We start from the raw sequence: 26,711 nt of genomic DNA on the forward strand, positions 1-26,711 counted from the left end.
TTCACTCAAGATTGGGTTTCTATGCCAGGTGTTCTGCCCGTAGCTTCGGGGGGTATTCACGTTTGGCATATGCCTGCTTTGATCGAGATCTTTGGAGATGATTCCGTACTACAATTCGGTGGAGGAACTTTAGGACACCCTTGGGGAAATGCACTGGGTGCCGTAGCTAATCGAGTAGCTTTAGAAGCATGTGTACAAGCTCGTAATGAGGGACGTGACCTTGCCCGCGAGGGTAATGAAATTATCCGCGAGGCTAGCAAATGGAGTCCTGAACTAGCTGTTGCTTGTGAAGTATGGAAGGCGATCAAATTTGAATTCGACGCAGTGGATAAATTAGATAAAGTGGAAAAATGAGATAAACCAGCTTCATAAATCAAATTTGAATTCGAAGCAATGGATACTTTGTAATCCAGTAATTACTGTCGGTTTGTTGAATTGCAATTAAACTTGGCCCAATCTTTTACTAAAAGGATTGAGCCGATTCTATTGTCTATATTTTTATAGATATATTTTTATCTAGATATACAAGATCTTAAATACAAAAATAAAAGACTAAACACAACTCAAATTTTCTCCTGGGTCCATAATTAATCCTATGTATGGATCCTTAGGATTGGTGTATTCTTTTCTATCCTATATACCACGGTTTCAGATCATGGATCGAGCCAAGCATCACAACTTCTTCTACCCATCCTGTATGTTGTCCTTTTGGCTCCGTGTTGGAATAGAAACTTATTGTATTAGTAGACGAGATTTTACGAAAAAGGTTCTTGATAGGAGAAAATTTCTTTTTTCAATTTTTTCAGTGCGGATTTTACACAACATGGGGAAATCACTATTTCTAATTGAAAATTGATATTTCTAATTCAAAAGAAAAAAGAGCTCTATCCTATCATATATAATGAACTGCTACTCTAGGTTCTCACAAAAGAGAATCGTTTCTTTCAATATTCACTCATTGTTCGTTAATAACCCTAGTGATTGTATCTAGTATGCGTATTCTGATAGGAAATAAAATATTCAATTGATTTTTCATCGAATGACTATTCATCTACTATACTTTCATGGAAATAGAGGCAAGAAAGCTCTATGGAAAAATCATGGTTCAATTTGATCTTGTCTAAGGGAGAATTAGAATACAGATGTGGGCTAAGTAAATCAATGGATAGCCGCCTTGGTCCTGCTGAAAATACTACTGTAAAGAAGACCCGACTAGAAATGATACAGATAAAAACATTCATGATTGTAGTGACAGCTCTAGTTATTACAGTAAGGTTGATCATTTAGTTGACGTCAAAGACATTCGAAATTTCATTTCTGATGACACCTTTTTAATTAGGGATAGTAATCAGGACCGTTATTCCATATATTTTGATAGTGAAAATCAAATTTTTGAGCTTAACAATGATCATTCTTTTTTGAGTGAACTAGAAAGTTTTTTTTATAGTTATCATAATTCTAGTTATATGAATAATGGATCGAAAAATGATGAGCCCCACTATCATTTTAACTTGTATGATAATGATACTAACTGTGGTTGGAATAATCACATTAATAGTTGTATTGACTCTTATCTTCGTTCTCAAATCTGTATTGATAGTTCTATTTTAATTGGTAGTGATAATTCCAATGATAATTATATTTATAATTACATTTGCGGCGAAGGTGGAAATAGTAGTGAAGGCAAGAATTTCGATATAATAACTCGTGAAAATGGTAATGATTTAACTCTAAAAGAAAGTTCTAATGATCTCGATCTATACAAGGATTTGTGGGTTCAATGCGAATGCGAAAATTGTTATGGAGTAAATTATAAAAATCGCTTAATTCAAAAATGAATATTTGTGAACAATGTGGATATCATTTGAAAATGAGGAGTTCAGATAGAATCGAACTTTCGATTGATCCAGGCACTTGGGGTCCTATGGATGAAGACATGATCTCTCTGGATCCCATTGAATTTCAGTCTGAAGAAGAGCTTTATAAAGATCGTATTGATTTTTATCAAAGAAAGACAGGATTAACTGAGGCTATTCAAACAGGCACGGGTCAACTAAACGGTATTCCTATAGCAATCGGGGTTATGGATTTTCAGTTTATGGGGGGAGTATGGGATCCGTAGTAGGCGAGAAAATCACCCGTTTGATCGAATATGCTACCAATAATTTTTACCTCTTATTCTAGTGTGTGCTTCCAGAGGAGCACGCCTGCAAGAAGGAAGTTTGAGCTTGATGCAAATGGCTAAAATATCTTCCGCTTTATATGATTATCAATCAAATAAAAATTTATTTTATGTATCAATTCTTACATCTCCTACTACTGGTGGAGTGATGCGAGTTTTGGTATGTTGGGGGATATCATTATTGCTGAACCCAATGCCTATATTGCATTTGCGGGTAAAAGAGTAATTGAGCAAACATTGAATAAAACAATACCGGAAGGTTCACAGGCGGTTGAATATTTATTCCATAAGGGTTTATTCGATCCAATCGTACCACGTAATCCTTTAAAAGGTGTTCTGAGTGAGTTAGTTCAGCTCCACGGTTTTTTCCCTTTGAATCAAAATTCAATCAAGTAGAGTCTTAAGTGAAATTTTTTTATTTGTAGTGAAAAGGTAGTTAGTTAGTTTATCAGAATCAAAGTCAAAGCCCGCGTAATGGGCTTTGACTTTGTGAAAAAAAAGGAATTGTCGAAAAACAAATTATGTGGATAATTATTATTATCATTATCCGATATTACTAATGAGTAAACCTCTAGCAACAAGATAAAAAGCGAATTTTTCCTTCTGTGAAATGAAATTCGAATTTAGAGAGACAAATAAAACGAATTTTATCCTCCTCTATTGCGTATGTATATAGAATTTAAATAGAGAAAAAATAGAATAGAAATATAGAGTTTTGCATCTTTCTATATCTCTCGAAAATTCTATTTTTACTAATAATCCCTGTTCTTGGATCGGATTCTAACGAATCGAATCTTTCAAAAATTTGTAATAAACTCTTTCTTTATTAAATTCAAAAATGCAAATTAGAAGACAAGAACAATAGAATAATAAGAAAATTAAGAATAAAGTAAGATAATAAAGAAAGTGGATTATCTTATCATATACATCTATTTTATTTGATTTAAAAGAGTAAGATAATAAAGAAAGTGGATTATCTTATCATATACATCTATTTTATTTGATTTAAAAAGATGGGCAAGTCCTTTTATTTAATTCTACATTCCTTTCACTTATTAGATATCTATTAGATATATAGATTCGCTTAGATATACTTAGTATTTAGATATAATTAGTATAATATACGAATTATAATAGAATCGTTATAAGATATATTTTTAACTAAACAATATAACAATAACAGGTACAAATATTAAATTGAGGTACCCATTTTATGACAACTTTCAGTAGTTTTCCCTCTATTTTTGTGCCTTTAGTAGGCCTAGTATTTCCGGCAATTGCAATGGCTTCTTTATCTTTGTATGTTCAAAAAACTAAGATTTTTTAGATTCGATGGGGCCAAGACCAAATCTTATCTATTTTTTTCAAGACTTAGATGTCATGGATACCTATTTAGTAGAATATTGTATAACATCTGGCTTACCCGAACCGAACATAAATGAAAAAGCCCCTCTTATGCATACGTAAACATGGTATAGGGTTAAATGAATTATAGCAAGTGGATCGGTACCGAACGGATGTATGAAATTAAAGTCTATATATCTAGTAGATCCGTATAGGCGATCATATAAAGGGGATGATTTTAGATCGAAGCAATTTGATGACTTCCTTCTAAAAGTTCATATCAAAATAGTACTAGTTGATGAGAGTTACTTCGGAAACAAAAAAAGTAAAGTCGAATTTTTTTGGTTATTCTCTCAATTCGAATAAAATGCAACTGGATCTAGTATGTATGAGTTGGCGATCAGAATCTATATGGATAGAATTTATAGTAGGATCTCGAAAAACAAGCAATTTTTGCTGGGCCTTTATCCTTTTTTTTGGTTCATTAGGGTTTTTATTAGTTGGAACTTCTAGTTATCTTGGTAGGAATTTGATATCTTTATTTCTGTCTCAGCAAATAGTTTTTTTTCCACAAGGAATCGTGATGTCTTTCTATGGGATCGCAGGCCTCTTTATTAGTTCCTATTTGTGGTGCACAATTTTTTGGAATGTAGGCAGTGGTTATGATCGATTCGATAGAAAGGAGGGAATAGTCTATATTTTTCGTTGGGGTTTTCCTGGAAAAAATCGTCGCATCTTTCTACGATTCCTTATGAAAGATATTCAGTCCATCAGAATAGAAGTTAAAGAGGGTATTTATGCTCGTCGTGTCCTTTATATGGAAATCAGAGGCCAGGGGGCCATTCCCTTGACTCGTACTGATGAGAATTTGACTCCGCGCAAAATTGAACAAAAAGCTGCTGAATTGGCCTATTTTTTGCGTGTACCGATTGAAGTCTTTTGAAATGAATTGCAGAATAAAAGCTTTCTCGCCGGGAGGAAAAAGCTCAATCCAAGAATCCTCTTTTTTCTATAGCAGAACTAAACTGAAGTTTCTTCAGAATGCCCATTCAAACCAAAGCGAACGTAAACGGAAGAGTCATACATAAAAAAATAGTTTTTTTTGTCCACAAAAATAGTTTTTTATGCGTCTGTAAATGTAAAACCGCTCAACTTAATTCAGTAACAAAATAAGCAAGAAATCGAAATACTGGATTCATCTCATATATCAAATCGAAATAAAGACTTTCGCTTTTTATTTGCAATATTTGGAGTTGATACGTTAGATACAGATAGATCATATCTTGTAAATTTTCTCTACTTTTCTTTTCTCAATCGGCCCCTCCCCTTTTATCCTTTCTTTTGTGCTCCTTAAGAACTAAAGAACTAAACAAGTGGATTTCTTTCTTATAACATAATGATAAACGTAATGATAACTTTTTGTCTTTTTTTGTCACTCATTTTTTATCAGCATAATATTTTTCCTAATTTTTTTCAATTATTGCTGGACTCTAGACTATATATAGTTTAGATAACCCGCGAAAATTTTCGACATATTTGATTGCGATCTTGATATAGACAGGGCGCTCCTTCGTCTCAAAATCTGAATAGAACAATCTTTATTATTTGAAGCGGTTCTTTCGGGCAGTTATCAAAAGAGGGCAATTGCTTCGAATTTGATCAATTGAGATTGCGCTGATACCCCATCACCGGAGGAGGGTTACAAGGTATTATCAATCAATTCACAACATATAGCATACATTTCTTAAACATAAAGCATTCATTCTCATAAATCATTCAATACAATCACATTGTCCCTTATAAGGGCCTACAAGACCTTAAACATGCTTTAGAAGTGGTTCGGGACTAAACCGATAATACATGAAAATTTTAGAAACTTAAAAAAATTTCAACCATACAGGGGTCACACGCCCATGTGAACAAGCCGTATGCCTCACACGGCTCCAGACTTGCCCGTGTCTCAGGCCATGTGAAAACAGGGCATACATACTGACTTGGGTCACATAGCCAACCACACGCCTGTGTGTCTAGCTCGTGTGCCCTTCGAAGTGGCCACACACGCCAGTCTGCCAGGCTGTGCCAAAACTATAGGCTATACTGACTTATGCAACACGGCCAAGTCATACGCTGATGTGCTAGGTCGTGTGCTAGTTAGGGAGTATACTGACTTGTATCACATGGCCAATCACATGCCCGTGTGTGAGACCATGTGGAACATACTGACTTCATTTCAATTTCATCACTAGAGGACACACGGCCGTGTAACATGACCGTGTGTCACACACGGCTGAGACACACATGGCCGTGTAACATGACCGTGTGTCACACACGGCTGAGACACACACCCATGTCTCTGCCAATGTGGACAAAAATTTGCAAGGCCAATTTTCCACCCTTATTCATGCTCTCCTAAACAACAAAAATGGTACCATTTCATCATACAATTAGGTAGCCAAAATCATCAACCAAATGCACAACTCATGCCATTGTAATTTCATCTCTTCCAGATCTCAATCACTACAATTTATTTAGCCAAAAACATGCCAAAACAAAATCAATCTATATAATTCATTTATCATAATTCAAACTCACATAACTTCCTTATAAACAACCACACAACATCTAAAATCATACCTCATCAAGGCATTTCTCAAGCATTTTACACTCCATAAATTAATTAACCATTTGAGCAATTATAAAACCATAACTACATTCATACCAAACATACCAAAATAAACCATCACTCATAGCTATATATACAAACCAAAACATATACAATTTACAAGCCAAATCTTATGGCTATAATCACAACCAAAATACATCTAGCCTATAAATGCCATATGCCAAATATGTATAATCCATAAGTACCATCTGAGGTTTTTGATAGTGTGATGATGTTCCCGACGACTCCAGGATCCGAGCTAGCCTTGATTCACTATAAAACATTGAAAATTAACACAAAGTAAGCTTAATAGCTTAGTAAGCTCAATGATATAAACTTAACTAATCACAAATACAACTTTCATCAATCTAAACATGTTACCATGTACTTTATTATTACTAATAAACCTTTCAACTTCTTATTCATAAGTTTATAAAAAAACTTTGTAGATTCTTTATTTTTAAGCTAATAATATACATGTACATACCTGTACCAATCCATAACAAGTTCATACATACACAGAATGTCGTTGAGTACTCACTATCTCGCACATTAAGTGCCATACTCAATATCCCGCACACTATGTGCCATACATAACCGAAGCTATCTCAAATCACACACTAAGTGCCATATATAGCCGAAGCTATATCATATCGCACACTAAGTGCCATAAATAACCGATTTTTCGTCGAACATATCTGTAGTCCCGTATATACAATTTATGCAATAGCAAAGCACTATAAGCTTAATTATTGCAATGCTTAATTTATACGAACTTACCTCAGACCTCTACTTTAATGATCCATAGCTATTTAATACCTTTAAATAATGGAACTCAAGTTTTATGCTTTATGCAATTTAGTCCTTTTTACCGAATTAACCATTCAAACAGTAAAATTTCTTTATGAAACTTTCACACATACACGCTATCATACTGCAAACACTTAAAATAATATTAAAATAGTTTTACGACCTCAAATTTGTGGTCTCAAAACTACTATTCTGATTTGACTAAAAACGGGCTGTTATAGAATCAACACCGAGGCCTTGGTCAATAACAATTTAACTGATCGAAGCTTTGTTGACACTTTTTAGACCATTCAAACTTCACATCTTTCTGGAGTAACTTCGTCAATGATGTAGCAATCATCGAAAACCCTTTTACAAATATCCAATAATATCCAACTAGACTCAATGGACTTTTGTTCTCTGAAACATTTCTCAGAGATTTCCAGTCTATTATAGCTGATACTTTACTCGGATAAACTTTAATACTGTCTGCCAATACGTGTCCCAAAAATCCAACTTCTCGAAGCTAGAACTCACACTTGCTAAACTTAGCAAATAACTATTTCTCGTGTAAAGTCTACAAAATTACTCTCAAATGCTGTGCATGCTCAATTTCATCTCGGGAATAGATAAGAATGCCATTAATGAATACAACTAAAATTGGTTTAAATACGATCGAAATATTCTGTTCATCAAATCTATAAACACAGCAGATGCATTGGTTAAACGAAACGGCAAAACTAAAAATTCATAATGTTCGTACCTGGTTCCAAAAGCAGTCTTCGATACATTTGAATCTTTAACCCGCAACTAATAATATCTAAAATGGAGGTCAATCTTTGAAAATATTGTCACACCTTTCAGTTGATCAAACAAATCATTAATAGGCGACAAAGGATAACTTTTTCTTGATCATGACTTTGTTAAGCTGCCTATAGTTGACACATGATCCCATTTAACCGTATTTTTTCTTAACAAACAATACAAGAGCTCCCCAGGGTGAAATACTAGGCCGAACAAAGCCTCTTTCTGCAATTCTTACAACTGTGCTTTCACATCTTTCAATTATGTAGGTGTCATTCTATATGAAGCTATTGATATCGGAGAAGTTCCCAGTATTAACTCAATAGTAAATTCAACCTCACTGACTGGAGGTAACCCTAGTAACTCTTCTGGGAATACATACAAGAGCTCACAAACATTTGGAACTGACTCTAATTTCAATTCTGAAGCCCTGAAATCAAATATGTAAGCTAGATATGCTTCACAACCTTTTCTAACATATTTCTGAGTTGACATAGATGAAATCATATTAGTTGTACCATCAAATCTATCGGATTCAATCCGAACTATTTCACCATTCTGACATTTCAACAAAATTTGCTTCTTTATACAATTTAAAACAACATCATGCAGAGTCAACCAATTCATATTAAGAATTACATCGAACTCATCAAATGGTAATAGCATCAAAATTAGTCGCAAGGTTGCAATCCCAAATCATCAAAGGATAGTTTCTACAAACTTTATCAACAAATACATACTAACCTAAAGGATTCTTTACTTTGATCACAAATTTAGTTGACTCGTAAGATACTTTCTTATCTAACACTAAGGTTGTGCATATAGATGAGTGCGTTGACCACAGGTCAATCAAAGCATTAACATTAGTATCAAAGATAAAAAATGTACTGGTAATCACATCAAGTGACGAAGCTTTCTCTCGAGCTCTTATTGCATATGCCCTAGCTAGTACTCGAGCCTCATATCCAACTATAGATTCTTTCGTTCCACTTCGACTATTACTCGCATTACCACTACTTTTGGATTGTCTCTCTCTTGCAAAGGTGTTACTCGAACGAGTGTTCTAACCTTTCTATCTATCAGATCTTTTACGACAGTCTCTAAGAAAATGGTCATAGGAACCATATTTGAAGCACGATCCATCTCTCAATCTGTACTCCCTGAAATGTCATCTATTGCACTGTTGACATTCAGGTTTATTATTTCTAACACCACCCACACTCGCTACAGAAGTAGCCTGAGGTCTCGAACTTGAATGTTGCTTCCCTTTATCTCTTCCCGAGAATCCTACTAAAGCTGATGTACTGTAACACCCCGTACCCGAGACCGTTGCCGGAGTCGGACACGAGGGGTTAACAGACTTAATTCCCTTATTTTTACAGTCCATTTTAAAAATTTCCAGACTAGCTGGCTAACTGCGTCACTGTCACCTTAAAAATCATATCTTGAGTTCCAAAACTCGAAAATCAGTTTTGTAAATTTTCTCTGAAACTAGACTCATATATCCATCTACAAACTTTTTTCTAGAATTTTTGGTCGGGCCAATTAGTACAGTTTATTAGTTAAATTCTCCCCTGTTTTAGGGTTTGACTGCTCTGACCTTCATGTATTACGACTTATATATCTCCCCGTACAGGCTTCAATACTTATGTCGTTTGTTTCTAAAGAAACTAGACTCGAAACGGAATCTATACATATATGGCATGACTTTTAACTATCTCTGGTTAATTTATAATGAATTTCCTAAGTCCGAATAGGGAATCCAGAAACCGCTCTAGCCCTGTTTCACGAAAACTTTAAAATCTCATAAAATACTGTTCATATGATCGTTTCATTACTTCCCTATGAAAATAGATTCATCAAGGTTCAATTTCATAATTTATTCACTATTTTATTCCATTCCTACTATTTTTAGTGATTTTTCAAATTCACACCGCTGCTGTAGTCAGCATCTGCCTTTAAGCTAGACTTTACCTATTACATAGTTTCCATGATTCACCCAACCCTTTAGCATATATAGCACAAAGTATGATCGTGATTAACCATTCCAATGGCCAATCATTTCCAAGCATATCCACACCTCTCAATAACCATATACATACAAAATGATTATAACATTATGCTCAAAATATATATAAGCCATTTTCGCATGGATATCCAAATTCGTACAATAGCGAAAGGTACATGACCAACATCAAAAAGGGTAGTCCTATACATGCCATTTCAGAGTTCAACCAAAAGTGTACCAAAGGGGCTTTGATAGTGTGGACGACTTTGACTTCGACAATCCCGAGTCCGATAGCTGACGAACCAAAATCTATAAAACAGAGATTCAAAGAACGGAGTAAGCATTTAATGCTTAGTAAGTTTTGAGCAATAAAATTAGGCACAACTGAAGTATAGCATTCATATAACTAAACGGATAATTTCATATACACATATTCTCAAAAATCAGTCCTACTTCACATTTCCAACCCTTATATTCATACATAAGGGATCAACTTAACCAAAGGCCCGAAAGCTCACTAATCGATTGAGCGGATAATATTTAAACTAAATCACTACTCCAATGCATATACGAAACGTACCTTATCGTTGGGATTTTACGAGCGTATTAATTGAAATTATTACAGCAAGATCGCTCATTCCCAAACCAAGTACCGGCGGGGTTTAGCCGGATATAGCTACTCGCTCAAATGCCTTCGGGACTTGGCCCGGTTATAGTAACTCGCACAATTGCCTTCGGGACTTAGCCCGGTTATAGAAACTCGCACAATTGCCTTTGGGACTTGGCCCGGTTATAGTAACTCGCACAAATGCCTTCGGGACTTGGCCTGGTTATAGTAACTTGCACAAATGCCTTCGGGACTTAGCCCGGATATAGTAATTCGCACAAATGCCTTCGGGCTTAGCCCGGTTATCAATCCGAATATCCATGCACATATCAATAAATCATGACACATCAATATTTCATTTTCGTAACTAGAATTCAAACAAAGTCACTTATCAAGCATTATCATTTTCAGCTCAAAAGCTACATACAAAGGGCATGATTTTGATTTGCTTATAACATAATCTAATGGAATCATAATCTAAGTTTCATTACTCGAAAACTTACTTCGGATGTTGTCGAATGATTTCGGCGGCTATTCGATCACTTTTTCCTTTCCCTTGTCCAACTTTGGTCCTCTAAGCTCTTGAGCTAATTCAAGCAAAATTTAACTTAGTAAAGTCTCATTATGCTAGCTTATGGCCGAATATGACAAGGAGTTGATAGGTCATATGGCCACCTTTAGCTCAAATACAAAGTGGTCATACGCATTTTTAATCACATTGAGCAATTTAATACAATTAATCTAACATTTCCTCATGTGCACCTTCATGACCGAATACACACATCATTAACCTAATATCAATTAACTAAGCACTTTAACAAATTCTCCTTGAGCCGATCATCTAAGTCAAGATAAAAGCATCATTATGCTTGCCCCTAACCGAATACATGCAACACCAATCTATCTCATGTGGCCGAATATGCATGTCTATGTTGAGGCCAATTATATGCTTAATACTTCCTACAAATATGGTTACTTGTATTAACTACATACCATTTTGTTTCAAGTTCAAAACTCGGCTAATACACATATATACACTAGTAATCAAATACTCATATTTGCACTTCACCTTACTACCATTTCTCATGCAAATAACATGAACAACAACCATATTTCTTACTATGGCCGAATGTATCAAGACACCATACCATTTCAATATTGGTCATGGGTTAAACAAAGAACCTAATGTCTAACTCAAAAAAAATGCTAAAAAGAAAATCTAAGGGGCATCAATCCACCATCACATGTATCATTACAAAGCTTCACATTTTGCATGTAAATGACATCAACACAAATCCACCTTAGCCGAAACTTAACTTATCTTCATGCATCATCACCACAACATCAAACACCAACCAAGAAGACAACACCCATGGCTGAATATCATCTCCATCACATAGCAAAGATCTAAACCATGGGCCAGATAAAACTCAAGCTAACAATTAAAAACATGCATGAATCTCATGGAACAACATCAAACATACCTCCTCCTAAACACCAACCAACCGAACATGAAGCAAGAAAATCCTTTCTTCTTCCTTTCTCCTTAGAATTTTCGGCCAAAGATGTTCAAGAATGAACACTTTTTTTTGTTTTCTTTCTTCAATTCACGGCAATGGGGGGGAACATGGATGAGACAATTTTTTTTTCATCACTCCTCCCTTTGCATTACTTTAATACTAACCCTTTTTTTTACTCTTTCTAACATAACACACTAACACAACATGTTTACAACATGTTTCCACCCATAGCATGGCCAGCCACTAGCTCAAATTTTGGGTAATTTGACATGCAAACCCATCATTTTTATAACATGCATTAATAGGCCACTTTACATTTGCCTAGCACATTTCTAAATTTTCTCACATAAGTCCTATTTACTAAAATTCACCTAGAATTAACAAAATTCAAATATGAAATTTTCACACATGCATATATACATAAAATAAGCATCAAACATGATATCTAATTATTTTTATGACTCGGTTTTGTGGTCCCGAAACCACTTCCCGACTAGGGTCACATTAGGGCTGTCACAACTCTCCCCCACTTAAGAAATTTTCATCCCCAAAAATCTTACCGGTAAACAGGTTTGGGTATCGTTCTTTCATAGAGTTCTCGGGTTCCCAAGTAGCTTATTCCATCCCATGTTTGAGCCATAACACTTTTACTAAAGGAACCTTTTTGTCTCGCAACTCTTTCACTTCACGAGCTAGGATACGAATTGGTTCTTCTTCATAACTCATATCGGCTTGAATTTCAACCTCGGAGGGACTTATTATGTGCGAAGGATCATATCTGTAACGTCAAAGCATCGAAACATGAAAAACGTTGTGGATCCTTTCGAGTTCAGGGGGTAAAAGCAACCTATATGCAGCTGGACCAACTCGTTCGGAGATTTCATACGGTCCAATGAATCTCGGACTCAATTTGCCCTTACGGCCAAATCTGAGTATTTTTTTCCAAGGTGAAACTTTAAGAAACACTTTGTCTCCCACCTGATACTCAATGTCTTTTCATTTCAAATCCGCGTACGACTTCTGACGATCTGTGGCTGCCTTCAAACTTTCATGGATTACTTTTACTTTCTGTTCAGCATCTTTAATCAAATCAACTCCGAAATTTTACTTTCACCGAGCTCGGTCCAAAACAATGGTGTACAGCATTTACGACCATACAAAGCCTCGTAAGGTGCCATCTTAATACTTGACTGAAAACTATTGTTGTAAGCGAATTCAATCAAAGGTAAATACCGCTCCCATGAACCACTAAACTCGAGGATGCAACATCTCAACATATCCTCAAGTATCTGAATTATCCGCTCGGATTGACCATCGGTTTGGGGGTGAAAAGCGGTGCTAAAATGCAACTTGGTACCCAAAGCTTCTTGCAATTTCTTCCAAAATCATGAGGTGAATCTCGGATCTCTATCCGACACAATAGAAATGGGCACCTCGTGTAATCTCACAATCTGAGAAACATACAATTCAGCTAGTTTATCCAATGAAAAATCCGTATGTACGGGAATAAAATGAGCCGACTTAGTCAGTCTATCCACAACAACCCAAATCGTATCTTTCTTACTTGCCGACAATGGCAACCCAGATACAAAATCCATCGTAACTCGATCCCATTTCCATTCAGGTATCATGATCGGCTGAAGTAAACCTGTAGGCACTTGATGTTCCGCTTTCACTTGTTGACATATTAAACACTTCGATACAAAATCGGAAATGTCTCGTTTCATACCATGCCACTAAAACTGACGTCTCAGATCGTTGTACATTTTCGTACTCCCCGGGTGAATTGACATTCGGCTACAATGAGCTTCGTTCAGAAGCATCGAAATGAGTTCTGAATTTCTTGGAACACACAAACGACTTCTGAAACTCAAACAATCGTCATCATCAATTTGAAACTCTGATTCCGTATTCGGAACACATTCAGCCCGTTTTGCAACCAATTCATCATTGACTTTCTGAGCTTCACGAATTTGATGGATCAACAATGGTTTGGCCTTTAATTCTGCCACTAACACATTGTCGGATAGAACGGACAAGTGTACATTCATCGCTCGTAAAGCAAACAGTGATTTCCGGCTTAAGGCGTCCGCAACCACATTAGCCTTTCCCGGGTGATAATCAATGACAAGCTCATAATCTTTCAACAACTTAAGCCAACGCCTTTGTCGCAGATTCAAGTCTCTTTGAGTCATCAAATATTTGAGACTTTTGTGATCCGAAAATACATGGCACTTCTCACCAAATAAGTAATGTCGCCATATTTTTAAAGTGAATACGATGGCAGCTAATTCGAGATCATGGGTTGGATAATTTTTCTTATGTGGCTTCAGTTGCCTTGACGCATAAGCTACAACTCGACCTTCTTGCATCAATACACAACCCAACCCAAGTAAGGATGCATCACTGTAAATGACGAACTCCTTGCCTGATTCGGGCTGCACTAGTACTGGAGCTTCCATCAAATGGGTTTTCAATTGATCAAAACTTTTCTGACACCTTTCCGTCCATTCAAACTTAACATCTTTCTGAAGTAGTTTCGTCATTGGTGTGGCTATCATCGAGAAACCTTTTACAAACTGTCGGTAGTAACCGATAAGTCCCAAAAAGCTCCGAACTTCAGTAATATTTCTCAGAGGCCTCCAGTTAAGTATGGCTGAAATTTTGCTCGGATCGACTCGAATGCCCGATGCAGATACCACGTGACCCAGGAAGCTAACCTCTCTTAACCAGAACTCACACTTACTGAACTTAGCATATAACTGCTTATCCCGTAAAATCTGCAACACTAATCTCAGGTGCTCAGCATGTTCGGTCACATCTCTTGAATAGACTAAGATGTCGTCAATAAACACGACTACAAACCGGTCCAAATACTGTCTGAAGATCCGATTCATCAAATCCATAAATACCGCAGGGGCATTAGTGAGCCCAAACGGCATCACTAAGAACTCGTAGTGACCGTATCTCGTTCTGAAAGCAGTTTTGGGTATATCCAAATCTCGAATTCGCAACTGATAATAACCCGATCTCAAATCTATCTTTGAAAACACTGAGGCTCCCTTTAGTTGATCAAACAAATCGTCAATACGCGGTATCGGATATTTATTCTTTATTGTCACCTTATTCAGCTGACGATAATCGATGCACAACCTCATGGTTCCGTCCTTCTTTTTCACAAACAATACTGGTGCACCCCAAGGTGAGAAACTTGGTCGAGCGAAACCTCTATCCGTCAACTCTTGCAACTGAGCTTTCAACTCTTTTAACTCGGTTGGTGCCATACGATACGGAGCTATCAAAATCGGCGTAGTCCCAGGCACAAGCTCAATACCAAACTCTACCTCCCGAATAGGTGGTAAACCCGGTAATTCTTCGGGAAAAACATCCGGGTATTCACAAACCACCGGCACAGATTCAAGTTTCTGTTCTGGCTCTTTATTATCAAGTACGTATGCAAGATATGCTTCACACCCCTTTCTCACATATTTATGAGCTAACATCGAGGATATTATAGCTGGCGACCCATTCAAGTCAGTAGACTCAACTCGAATCATCTCATTATTTGCACACCTCAAATCGATAGTTTTTCTTTTGCAATTTACAACTGCATCGTGAACGGTTAGCCAATCCATACCGAGGATAACATCAAATTCATCAAACAGTAAAAGCATCAAATTGGCCGGAAAGCAGGAACCTCTGATTTCTAAGGGACATTTCTTACACACTTTGTCGACAAGCACATAACGACCCAAGGGATTTGACACCCGAATTACAAACTCAGTAGACTCAACAAGTAGAGTCTTACTGGATGCTAAGGTTTCACATATATAGGAATGAGCAGAACTAGGGTCAATCAAAGCAATCACATTAGTATCAAAGAGAGTAAAAGTACCGGTAATAACATCTGGCGAGGAAGCATCCTCGCGTGCGCGTATAGCATAAGCTCTAGCAGGAGCACGAGCCTCAGATCTGGTTGTAGCATCTCTAGATCCTCTCTGACCGCCACTAGCATTGCCCGTATTCCTAGATGGTCTACCCCGAGCAGTAGTAGCACCAGGTTTCCCACTCTGATTTACGTTCTGTTCAAACAATCTCGGGCAATCTTTAATAAAGTGGTTGGCTGACCCGCACTTGTAACAGGAGTGGTCATGGAATCTACAACTCCCCGAATGCCATTTGCCACAATACTGACACTCCGATCTGTCTCGACGATCATTTCCAACATTGGCGACTGAAGTGACTCGTGCACTCACAGGGGGTCGATCACAGTCTCGTCTAGAAAAACCCGAAGTGTCTCTAGATCGGCCCAAATCATCTCTAAATTTCTTCGATGACTGTTGAAAGGGCCTCCGAAGACCTCTTACGAAACTCCTTTGCTCCCATATCAGCTTTTCTTTTCTCCATACTGATTTCCTCGGCTTTGCAAGCTCGCTCGACAAGTACCACAAATTCTCGGATTTCCAAAATGCCAACATACAGCTTTATATCATCATTCAGTCCATCCTCGAAACGTTTACACATTACGGCTTCTGAGGAAATGCATTCTCGAGCGTACCGGCTAAGCCTTACAAACTTTCGTTCATAGTCGGTAACCGACATGGAACCTTGTTTAAGTTCAAGAAATTCCTTCTGTTTTTGATCCATGAATCTCTGACTGATATACTTTTTCCGAAACTCGGTTTGGAAAAACTCCCAAGTTACTTGATCTTTGGGCACAACAGAAGACAACGTATTCCACTAATAGTAGGTAGAATCACGTAGCAAGGAGATAGTACACTTTAGGCACTCATCGGGTGTGCAAGATAGCTCATCGAGTACCCGAATAGTGTTGTCCAACCAAAATTTAGCTTGCTCGGCATCATCGCTGTCCGTAGCTTTAAATTCAGTAGCCCCGTGTTTTCGAATTCTGTCAACCGGGGGCTTATTTGACCTTATTTGGTCGGTTTCCGGAGGTATTGTAGGAGCGGGGGTGGTATTAGTCGGGAATGGAGGTTGTGGAACAGCCGTATTAGTTCGAATGTATTGGTTGAACCAATCATTCATCACGCTATAAAAAGCTTGCCTAGCCTCATCATTCGGATTGCTAGCAATAGGTTGAGAGTCCGCCGGCGCTGTCCCTTGTGCGAGAGCAGGTGCTACACTCTCAAGATCATCAGCTACCGCTCGATCGGGATCGGGATCCATTACTATAAATAAACACATTTGCAAATGTTAGAAATCACCACACTATCAAATAATCACAAAATGGCATGCATAGCTAGACCCAAACGTATTACGGTAGTCCTAGAATCGACTAAACCGTAGCTCTGATACCAATAAAATTGTAACACCCCGTACCCGATACCATTGCCGGAGTCGGACACGAGGGGTTAACAGACTTAATTCCCTTATTTTTGCAGTCCATTTTAAAAATTTCCAGACTAGCTGGCTAACTGCATCACTGTCACCTTAAAAATCATATCTTGAGTTCCAAAACTCGAAAATCAGTTTCGTAAATTTTCCCTGAAACTAGACTCATATATCCATCTACAAAATGTTTTCTAGAATTTTTTCTCAGGCAAATTAGTACAGTTTATTAGTTAAAGTATCCCCTGTTTCAGGCTTCGACTGCACTGATGTTCATGCATTACGACTTATATATCTCCCTGTACAGGGCTTCAATACTTATGCCGTTTGTTTCTAAAGAAACTAGACTCGAAAAAGAATCTATACATATATGGCATGACTTCTAACTATCTCTGGTTAATTTATAATGAATTTCCTAAGTCCGAACAGAGAATCCAGAAACCGCTCTGGCCCTGTTTCACGAAAACTTTAAAATCTCATAAAATACTGTTCACATGATCATTTCATTACTTCCCTATGAAAATGGATTCATCAAGGTTCAATTTCATAATTTATTCACTATTTAATTCCATTCCTACTATTTTTAGTGATTTTTCAAATTCACACTGCTGCTGCTGTTAGCATCTGCCTTTAAGCTAGACTTTACCTATTACATAGTTTCCATGATTCACCCAACCCTTTAGCATATATAGCACAAAGTATGATCGTGATTAACCATTCCAATGGCCAATCATTCCCAAGCATATCCACACCTCTCAATAACCATATACATATAAAATGATTATAACATTATGCTAAAAATATATATAAGCCATTTTCGCATGGCTATCCAAATTCGTACAATACCGAAAGGTACATGACCAACATCAAAAAGGGTAGTCCTATACATGCCATTTCAGAGTTCAACCAAAAGTGTACCAAAGGGGCTTTGATAGTGTGGACGACTTTGACTTCGACAATCCCGAGTCCGATAGCTCACGAACCAAAATCTATAAAACAGAGATTCAAAGAACGGAGTAAGCATTTAATGCTTAGTAAGTTTTGAGCAATAAAATTAGGCACAACTGAAGTATAGCATTCATATAACTAAACGGATAATTTCATATACACATATTCTCAAAAATCAGTCCTACTTCACATTTCCAACCCTTATATTCATACATAAGGGATCAACTTAACCAAAGGCCCGAAAGCTCACTAATCGACTGAGCGGATAATATTTAAACTAAATCACTACTCCAATGCATATACGAAACGTACCTTATCATTGGGATTTTACGAGCGTATTAATTGAAATTATTACAGCAAGATCGCTCATTCCCAAACCAAGTACCTGCGGGGTGTAGCCGGATATAGCTACTCGCTCAAATGCCTTCGGGACTTAGCCCGGTTATAGTAACTCACACAATTGCCTTCGGGACTTAGCCCGGTTATAGAAACTCGCACAATTGCCTTCGGGACTTGGCCCGGTTATAGTAACTCGCACAAATGCCTTCGGGACTTGGCCCGGTTATAGTAACTCGCACAAATGCCTTCGGGACTTAGCCCGGATATAGTAACTCGCACAAATGCCTTCGGGCTTAGCCCGGTTATCAATCCGAATATCCATGCACATATCAATAAATCATGACACATCAATATTTCATTTTCGTAACTAGAATTCAAACACAAGTCACTTATCAAGCATTATCATTTTCAGCTCAAAAGCTACATACAAAGGGCATGATTTTGATTTGCTTATAACATAATCTAATCGAATCATAATCTAAGTTTCATTACTCGAAAACTTACTTCGGATGTTGTCGAATGATTTCGGTCGCTATTCGATCACTTTTTCCTTTCCCTTGTCCAACTTTGGTCCTCTAAGCTCTTGAGCTAATTCAAGCAAAATTTAACTTATTAAAGTCTCATTATGCTAGCTTATGGCCGAATATGACAAGGAGTTGATAGGTCATATGGCCACCTTTAGCTCAAATACAAAGTGGTCATACGCATTTTTAATCACATTGAGCAATTTAATACAACTAATCTAACATTTCCTCATGTGCACCTTCATGACCGAATACACACATCATTAACCTAATATCAATTAACTAAGCACTTTAACGAATTCTCCTTGAGCCGATCATCTAAGTCAAGATAAAAGCATCATTATGCTTGCCCCTAACCGAATACATGCAACACCAATCTATCTCATGTAGCCGAATATGCATGTCTATGTTGAGGCCAATTATATGCTTAATACTTCCTACAAATATGGTTACTTGTATTAACTACATACCATTTTGTTTCAAGTTCAAAACTCGGCTAATACACATATATACACTAGTAATCAAATACTCATATTTGCACTTCACCTTACTACCATTTCTCATGCAAATAACATGAACAACAACCATATTTCCTTCTATGGCCGAATGTATCAAGACACCATACCATTTCAATTTTGGTCATGGGTTAAACAAAGAACCTAATGTCTAACTCAAAAAAAATGCTAAAAAGAAAATCCAAGAGGCATCAATCCACCATCACATGTATCATTACAAAGCTTCACATTTAGCATGCAAATGACATCAACACAAATCCACCTTAGCCAATACTTAACTTATCTTCATGCATCATCACCACAACATCAAACACCAACCAAGAAGACAACACCCATGGCCGAATATCATCTCCATCACATAGCAAAGATCTAAACCATGGGCAAGATAGAACTCAAGCTAACAATTAAAAACATGCATGAATCTCATGGAACAACATCAAACATACCTCCTCCTAAACACCAACCAACCAAACATGAAGCAAGAAAATCCTTTCTTCTTCCTTTCTCCTTAGAATTTTCGGCCAAAGATGTTCAAGAATGAACACTTTTTTTTTTGTTTTCTTTCTTCAATTCACGGCAATGGGGGGGGAACATGGATGAGACAATTTTTTTTCATCACTCCTCCTTTTGCATTACTTTAATACTAACCCCTTTTTTTTTACTCTCTAACATAACACACTAACACAACATGTTTCCACCCATAGCATGGCCGACCACTAGCTCAAATTTTGGGTAATTTGACATGCAAACCATCATTTTTATAACATGCATTAATAGGCCACTTTACATTTGCCTAGCACATTTCTAAATTTTCTCACATAAGTCCTATTTACTAAAATTCACCTAGAATTAACAAAATTCAAATATGAATTTTTCACACATGCATATATACATAAAATAAGCATCAAACATGACAGCTAATTTTTATGACTCGGTTTTGTGGTCCCGAAACCACTTCCCGACTAGGGTGACATTAGGGCTGTCACATGTACGGCTATAAAATTCCTTTGGTTTCTTTGATGGAGAAGAAAATTATTTTCTCATAGGTCGTTTACTAGTGTCATGAGCCTAGGAATCTGCCTTTCTTTTAACTTTACTAAGGTCTTTCACTTTATGTGTTCGATCTACCAAAACCATGAATTCTTTCAATTCTAGAATCCCAACTAATAGTTTGATATTTTCGTTTAAGCCGTCTTCAAACTAGGTACACATAACAGCCTCTGATGGAATACATTCCCGAGCATACTTGCTAATTCGCACGGACTCTCTTTCATATCAACTATAGTCATACGTCCATGTTTTAACTTAAGGAACTATTTCCACTTTTCGTCGAGATACCGCTAACTAACATATTTCTTCCTGAATTCTATCTTAAAGAAATCTTAGTTTATACTATCTTTTGACAACACCGCAATCAGAGTATTCCACCACTTGTACGCTAAGTCTTTCAACAGAGATATTGCACATTTTAAACATTCATCGGGAGAAAAGACAGTTTATCAAAAACCCTCACGGTATTTTCTAACCAAAACTTGGATTTTTCAGGGTCGTCTTGAGTTGTACCGTGAAACTTTTCAGCCTCATATTTATGTATTTTATAAATCAGAAGCTTGTTTACACGTACTTGTTCCAAACCTTGAGGAATAAAGGGGACAGGTGGGGGTACAGGAGGGGATGGAGGTCATTGAGCCATAGGGTTTTTTTCTAATGAACTCAGAGAACCACTCAGACATCATTTAGAAAAAGGCTTTTTTTGCCTCACTTCCTTGGCACTCAGTTGTGGGCCCATTACTAGCTATTTCATGAACAAAGGCTTGCACATTACTTTCAAACTTATCAGAATCGGCTGGGTTAAATGACATCTTTTATCTATATGAAAACATAATTCATTTTGACTTAGGAGATATCACACTATCACAGGTTATAAAATGGAATGTATTTTTAGACTCCATATATGCTACATTCAATCTGAGAATCGACTAAACCGTAGCTCTGATATTACTTGTAACATCCCAATTTTAGGTCTAGTCGAAATAGTTGTTTCAGGACCACAAATCTGACGTAGTAAAAAAATTTATTATATTTTTATAGTCTATAGTTTCATGGAATGATTTCATTGAAATTTCGTTCGAAAATTTTAACGTTTGGGTACTAAATTTAGTCAAAAGGACTAAATCGTAAAAAGTGCAAAAGTTGAGTTCTACATGTTAGAGGTGTCCAATTGCCATGAGATTTTAAATTAGAGGCCCTTATATGGTAATTAGACCATTTGTTAAGTTCGTGGACAAAAATGGACATGAAGAGATAAAATTTCAAGGAAAGGTAAAAAGGGCATTTTTTGTCATTTGGTTAATAAAAGAATAAAAAGGGAAAATAAAGCCAAAATCTTTCCATCTTATTCAACCCTTGGCTGAAAATCTCAAACTCACCATAGCTATGGTTTTGTTCAACTTTCAAGCTTCATTGTAAGTGCATCCTAGCCCCATTTTTCATGCTCTTTACATTTTTGAAGTCGTATTCACACGATCTTTCCATTTCTACCACTATTTTGAAGTAGGGTTCATGTTTAAAATTTTACCCATGCATGACATGCATGTTTTTTGATGTTTTATGGTAGAAAATGAAAGTTTGATGTAATAAACAACTTATGGAAATGCATAAAAGGACCTATTTGTAAAAAGTTGTAAAATAGGTCGTAAAAATCTAATTTAATGGAAAATGTGGGTTGATATGAGCATGTATATGGCTTGGCTTGGCTTGGTTTACCAAGAAATTGAACACATTTCATTTTACGAGCCTAGGGACTAGAATATAAAATGTCAAAAAGTTAAGGAAAAAATGGTAATTTTGTATAAGATTCAAACTATTGTAAATGTATGTGTAAAACGATGAATTGATAGTTGAATTTTCTTATATAGACCTGGAACAACAGATTACAAAACTACATTGAGAAAAACGAAAGCTCTCGGAATAGTTGAGTTCGAATACGAACTATTCTCAAGGTAAGTTCATATAATTTAATTTGGTATGTTATTATGTTTTAATTGAATTGTGTCATTGAGATAATATATATATGTAAAGATACACACTATGAAATAATCATAAGATCCAAGACATGAATAAAATGTCATTGTCCCGGTTGAACATTGTATTTCTATGGATTATAATAATTTCCTTGAACTGAATAAAAATAATATAGAAAGGATTTAGCTTGGATGGGTAATCCTGAGCTACACTCTCTTGAGCAAATGTCATGAAATGGATTTAGCCTAGACAGCTAATCCATAGTAGGCTCATTAGAGCTAACGTTATCGAAGGGATTTAGCTTGGACTGGTAATCCTGTTTTATAAATGTGGCTTGAGAGTATGCTCTATGAATATGTACTTAAGGAGCACTCTGGATGTAAATTGACAGATGATTGACATGTATACCTCGAGTATACTACCCGAGTCTCCATCGAGATTTACAATAGTTTAGCGAAAAGAAATCTTGAAAAATAGAAATTGTGAAATGATATGAAAGTTTATATTATGGTGAGCTCATCTATGTTGGTTTGAATACTTCATGATGTGTGTTACTAACTTGTTAATGAGTGAATGTATTTAGGTAACTTGTCAAATTTATTGATGGAATGAATGCGTATTTATGCTTATTTGAACGATTATAACCAATAAGTTTTCTTTCTACTATGCAAACTTACTAAGCATGAAAATGCTTACCCGTTTTACTTTTCCTGTTTTATAACGCTCGTAAAGATCGCGAAAGTTGGAGGATTCGATCAGAATAAGATCATACTATCCATAAATCTCCTTTTGCTATAGCTAAATGATTCATTTTTGTATAATGGCATGTATAAGCTACTTGGAATAGATGAAGACTTGTAAGTAATATTTTGTGACTTAGCTAATGGGGTGGCTAAGGATGTTCAAGTGGTGCATGAATGATGTTAATGTATGTCCAAATTCTTAAGTTTCAAGTCTAGTTGGTGATACATTTTGTAACTGGCCATTGAAATTGGCTAACATTGGTTTAAGTTTATATGCATGTGATGATGTCTTTCATGGATGTGGAAATTTCATGGTTTGAGTTAATAAGTATGTAAATGATGTGTGAATCCCTTGGTTGTGGCTGAATTGGTTGTATGCTTATACTTGGAATGGTATTACATGGTATTACATGTGTGTCTAGGCCGTGTGTGACACACGGCTTGCCCTTTGAGCATGTGTTTCGGCCGTGTTTCCCCTGCACCTTAATTGTTGCAAAACAGAATGCTTAATATCGAGCACACAGGTAAAGAAACGGGCATGTGTCTCAGTCGTGTGGATGGCACGGCCTCGAACACGGGTGTGTGTCCTGGCCGTGTGAAGTCTGCACCTATTTTATGAAAAATTATAAAAATTTATTCAACCACACAGCCTAAACACACAGGTGTGTGCCTTGGCCGTGTGACTTCAATTTTTTGATGACGTAATAAACAGAGTTACACGGGTTAGGGACACTGGCATGTGTGACCACACGGCCTGCCCATACGGGTGTGTCCCAAGCCACACAGGCGTGTGACCCTGTTTTGGTGAAAATTTTCTAATCGCTGTAAAACTTTCTAAAGTTCCCAGTTTAGTCTCGAACCACTTTCAATGTATGGTTTAGGCATTGTAGGCTCGTTTTAAGGATGAAATGAATGTTTATGAATAGTTTTAAATTTGAGTGGAAATTCATGTTTGGGTTTGGAATGTTTGTTTGAGTTTAAGTCCAGTAATGCCTCGTAGCCTGTTCCGACATCGAATATGGGTAAGGGGTGTTACACTTCTATATGTAACACCCCTAACCTGTCTCTATTGTCGTATTAGGGTTACAGAGCATTACTGAACAATCAGAACAACATTTAAGAACATAACATTAAATAAGTTAATCTCATTAAAAACCTATCAACCATATGCATTTGGTCCCTAAATCAAGCCTTCGATGCCATAAAAATAGCTTAAAAGCAATTCGGGACTAATTTGAATCAAAATAGAAGATTTGGGAAAATGTTGAAAAATTTTTGAACAGGGGTCACATGGCCGTGTGGCCAGGCTGTGTGAAAATCGAATAAGGGACACACGATCGTGTCCCAGCCCGTGTTCTCACCCGTGTAACTCACTGAGTTACAATACACGATCGTGTGGTTGGCCATGTGCTAGGTCGTGTAACTCATTGACTAAAAACACTATGAATTTACAAATGACAGTAGCCGTGTAGCCAGGCCGTGTGAAAGCCCGTGTCCTAGCCCATGTGATACATATTTTAACCTTAAAAACATGTCATTTCAAGTCCAAAACACACCTAATAAACCATCCAATTTGTACACACATTCAAGAGATTAAAACATCATTCAAATACACCTAAACATACCATTTGAAACATGCTAATTCATCTAACCAATATGCCATTTAAAGGCACCACATTTGTGTCAAAACATCATTGATCAAATTGAAGCAACATAACTACATTTCAAGCATAGAACCTAGTTCTTTCGTCTACCAATTGATATCACATAAAACCATGTACATGCCATCACAAACACACCAAAAAGGATCTTATATACAAGCACTTAAAAGTGGTCAAAATGACCTAACTTGGTAAGGCATCAAAGTCCATCAAACCAAACATAAACTTCAAAACATATGCATACCAAAACATCCATTACACATTTAAAAAATACCAATACAATAGGTCCTATGCATGTCATTTATAACCTTGGCCAAAATACTTAAAAACTACTGAAATGGTTGATGGATAGTGTGATTGATCTCCAACAAGATTCCAACCGGTTGAGCTTCCGATAATCTATAAAACAAAGGAAAGTAAATCTATAAAACAAAAGAAAGTAACCACGTAAGCAACTAGTGTTTAGTAAGCTCATATAAACTCAAACATAACTTACCATTTCTTTAGTACAAACTATAGAATAAGCATAATAGCATTACCCAAACCATAAGCTTAGTAAAAGCCTATACAAGCAACATTAAACTCACAAGTTAGTAGGCTCATCCATGATACGTGTGAATTCAACCATAATATAAGTAGATTTCATATACACATCATTTAATTCATCAACCTTTTCATAAGATCATGAACCATTTCATTTGTATAATTACCATGCCATTCCATTACTTACCCATTGAAACATCTAGAATTGCATCAGATACTCGGGAATGCTCACACACATAGTGTGTCTTTCCATATAACCATAAAATTTCTTTTACAATAGTGCTCACATAAGCTGTGAAATGGACCTACTCACATGAGTTGTGGATCGAAATGTTAACTACACGATGCTACTCACACGACCTGTGGAGAATCCACAACAAATGCTGGACCTCAGCCATTGGTAAGACATTCAATATCAGCACCTGAAACATGAAATCCCTAATGACATGTCATTCATATCTTAAGAATCCTTAAGGTTCAAACGGGGTTTGTCATCTGTCAATTATTCATAGCACCAATACATATATATTCAATGCCCATTTATATTCAACACAATATAATAGATAGTCAATATAACTAAAATTAATACGATTACAACTCATACGAACTTACCTCAATAACTATGGTCATAGAAGTAGAATTTGAAACTAATCGTAGCTTTCACCTTCCCTCGATCTAGGTCAGATTGAGGTTTATCTTGATCTAAATAGATAATTTTATACAATAAGTATTCAATTCAATCCATAATTCATATTTATGTAAAATTATGAAATTACAACTAATACTTTAACTTTTTCACAATTTAGTCCTTAAAACTTGAATATTACTCATTTTAACCTAACTCCATATTCACCAAAGCTACAAGGGACCTTGGAACAACCTAGAATTACTAGCGTTTCACAATAAAACTCATAAATTTACACTTTCAACAATTTAATCACTAATTTAAAATTCATCAAAAATCACTTAACAAAAAAAGTTTATTTTATAACCAAGATTAATAATCTACCAACTAACATTAAAACACATTCAAAATAATCTTGGTGAGTCCCTCAACCTTTAAAAGTTTTGCAAATTAACCCCAGGCTAGCTAGATTAAACTAATGTAACATCCCAAATTAGGGCCTAAACGAAACAGTAGTTTTGAAA

At 36.4% G+C, this 26,711-nt stretch overlaps 1 protein-coding gene and 1 pseudogene across 1 annotated transcript in view; both read left to right on the forward strand.

The window, feature by feature from the left end:
* LOC121231910 (ribulose bisphosphate carboxylase large chain-like) overlaps positions 1-435 on the forward strand; it is an 8,324-nt gene extending 7,889 nt beyond the window's left edge. The window contains exon 2 of the mRNA XM_041116964.1: positions 11-435. Coding sequence (XP_040972898.1) covers positions 11-354 — 344 coding nt within the window. The 3' untranslated portion in view covers positions 355-435. The remainder of the gene's footprint in view (positions 1-10) is intronic.
* A 62-nt stretch (positions 436-497) lies between these two features.
* Positions 498-3,187, forward strand: LOC121231909 (acetyl-coenzyme A carboxylase carboxyl transferase subunit beta, chloroplastic-like; annotated as a pseudogene).
* The last annotated feature ends 23,524 nt before the right edge of the window (positions 3,188-26,711 follow it).

This window comes from Gossypium hirsutum, chromosome A07 (assembly GCF_007990345.1).
Source record: "Gossypium hirsutum isolate 1008001.06 chromosome A07, Gossypium_hirsutum_v2.1, whole genome shotgun sequence".
Lineage (NCBI taxonomy): Eukaryota > Viridiplantae > Streptophyta > Magnoliopsida > Malvales > Malvaceae > Gossypium > Gossypium hirsutum.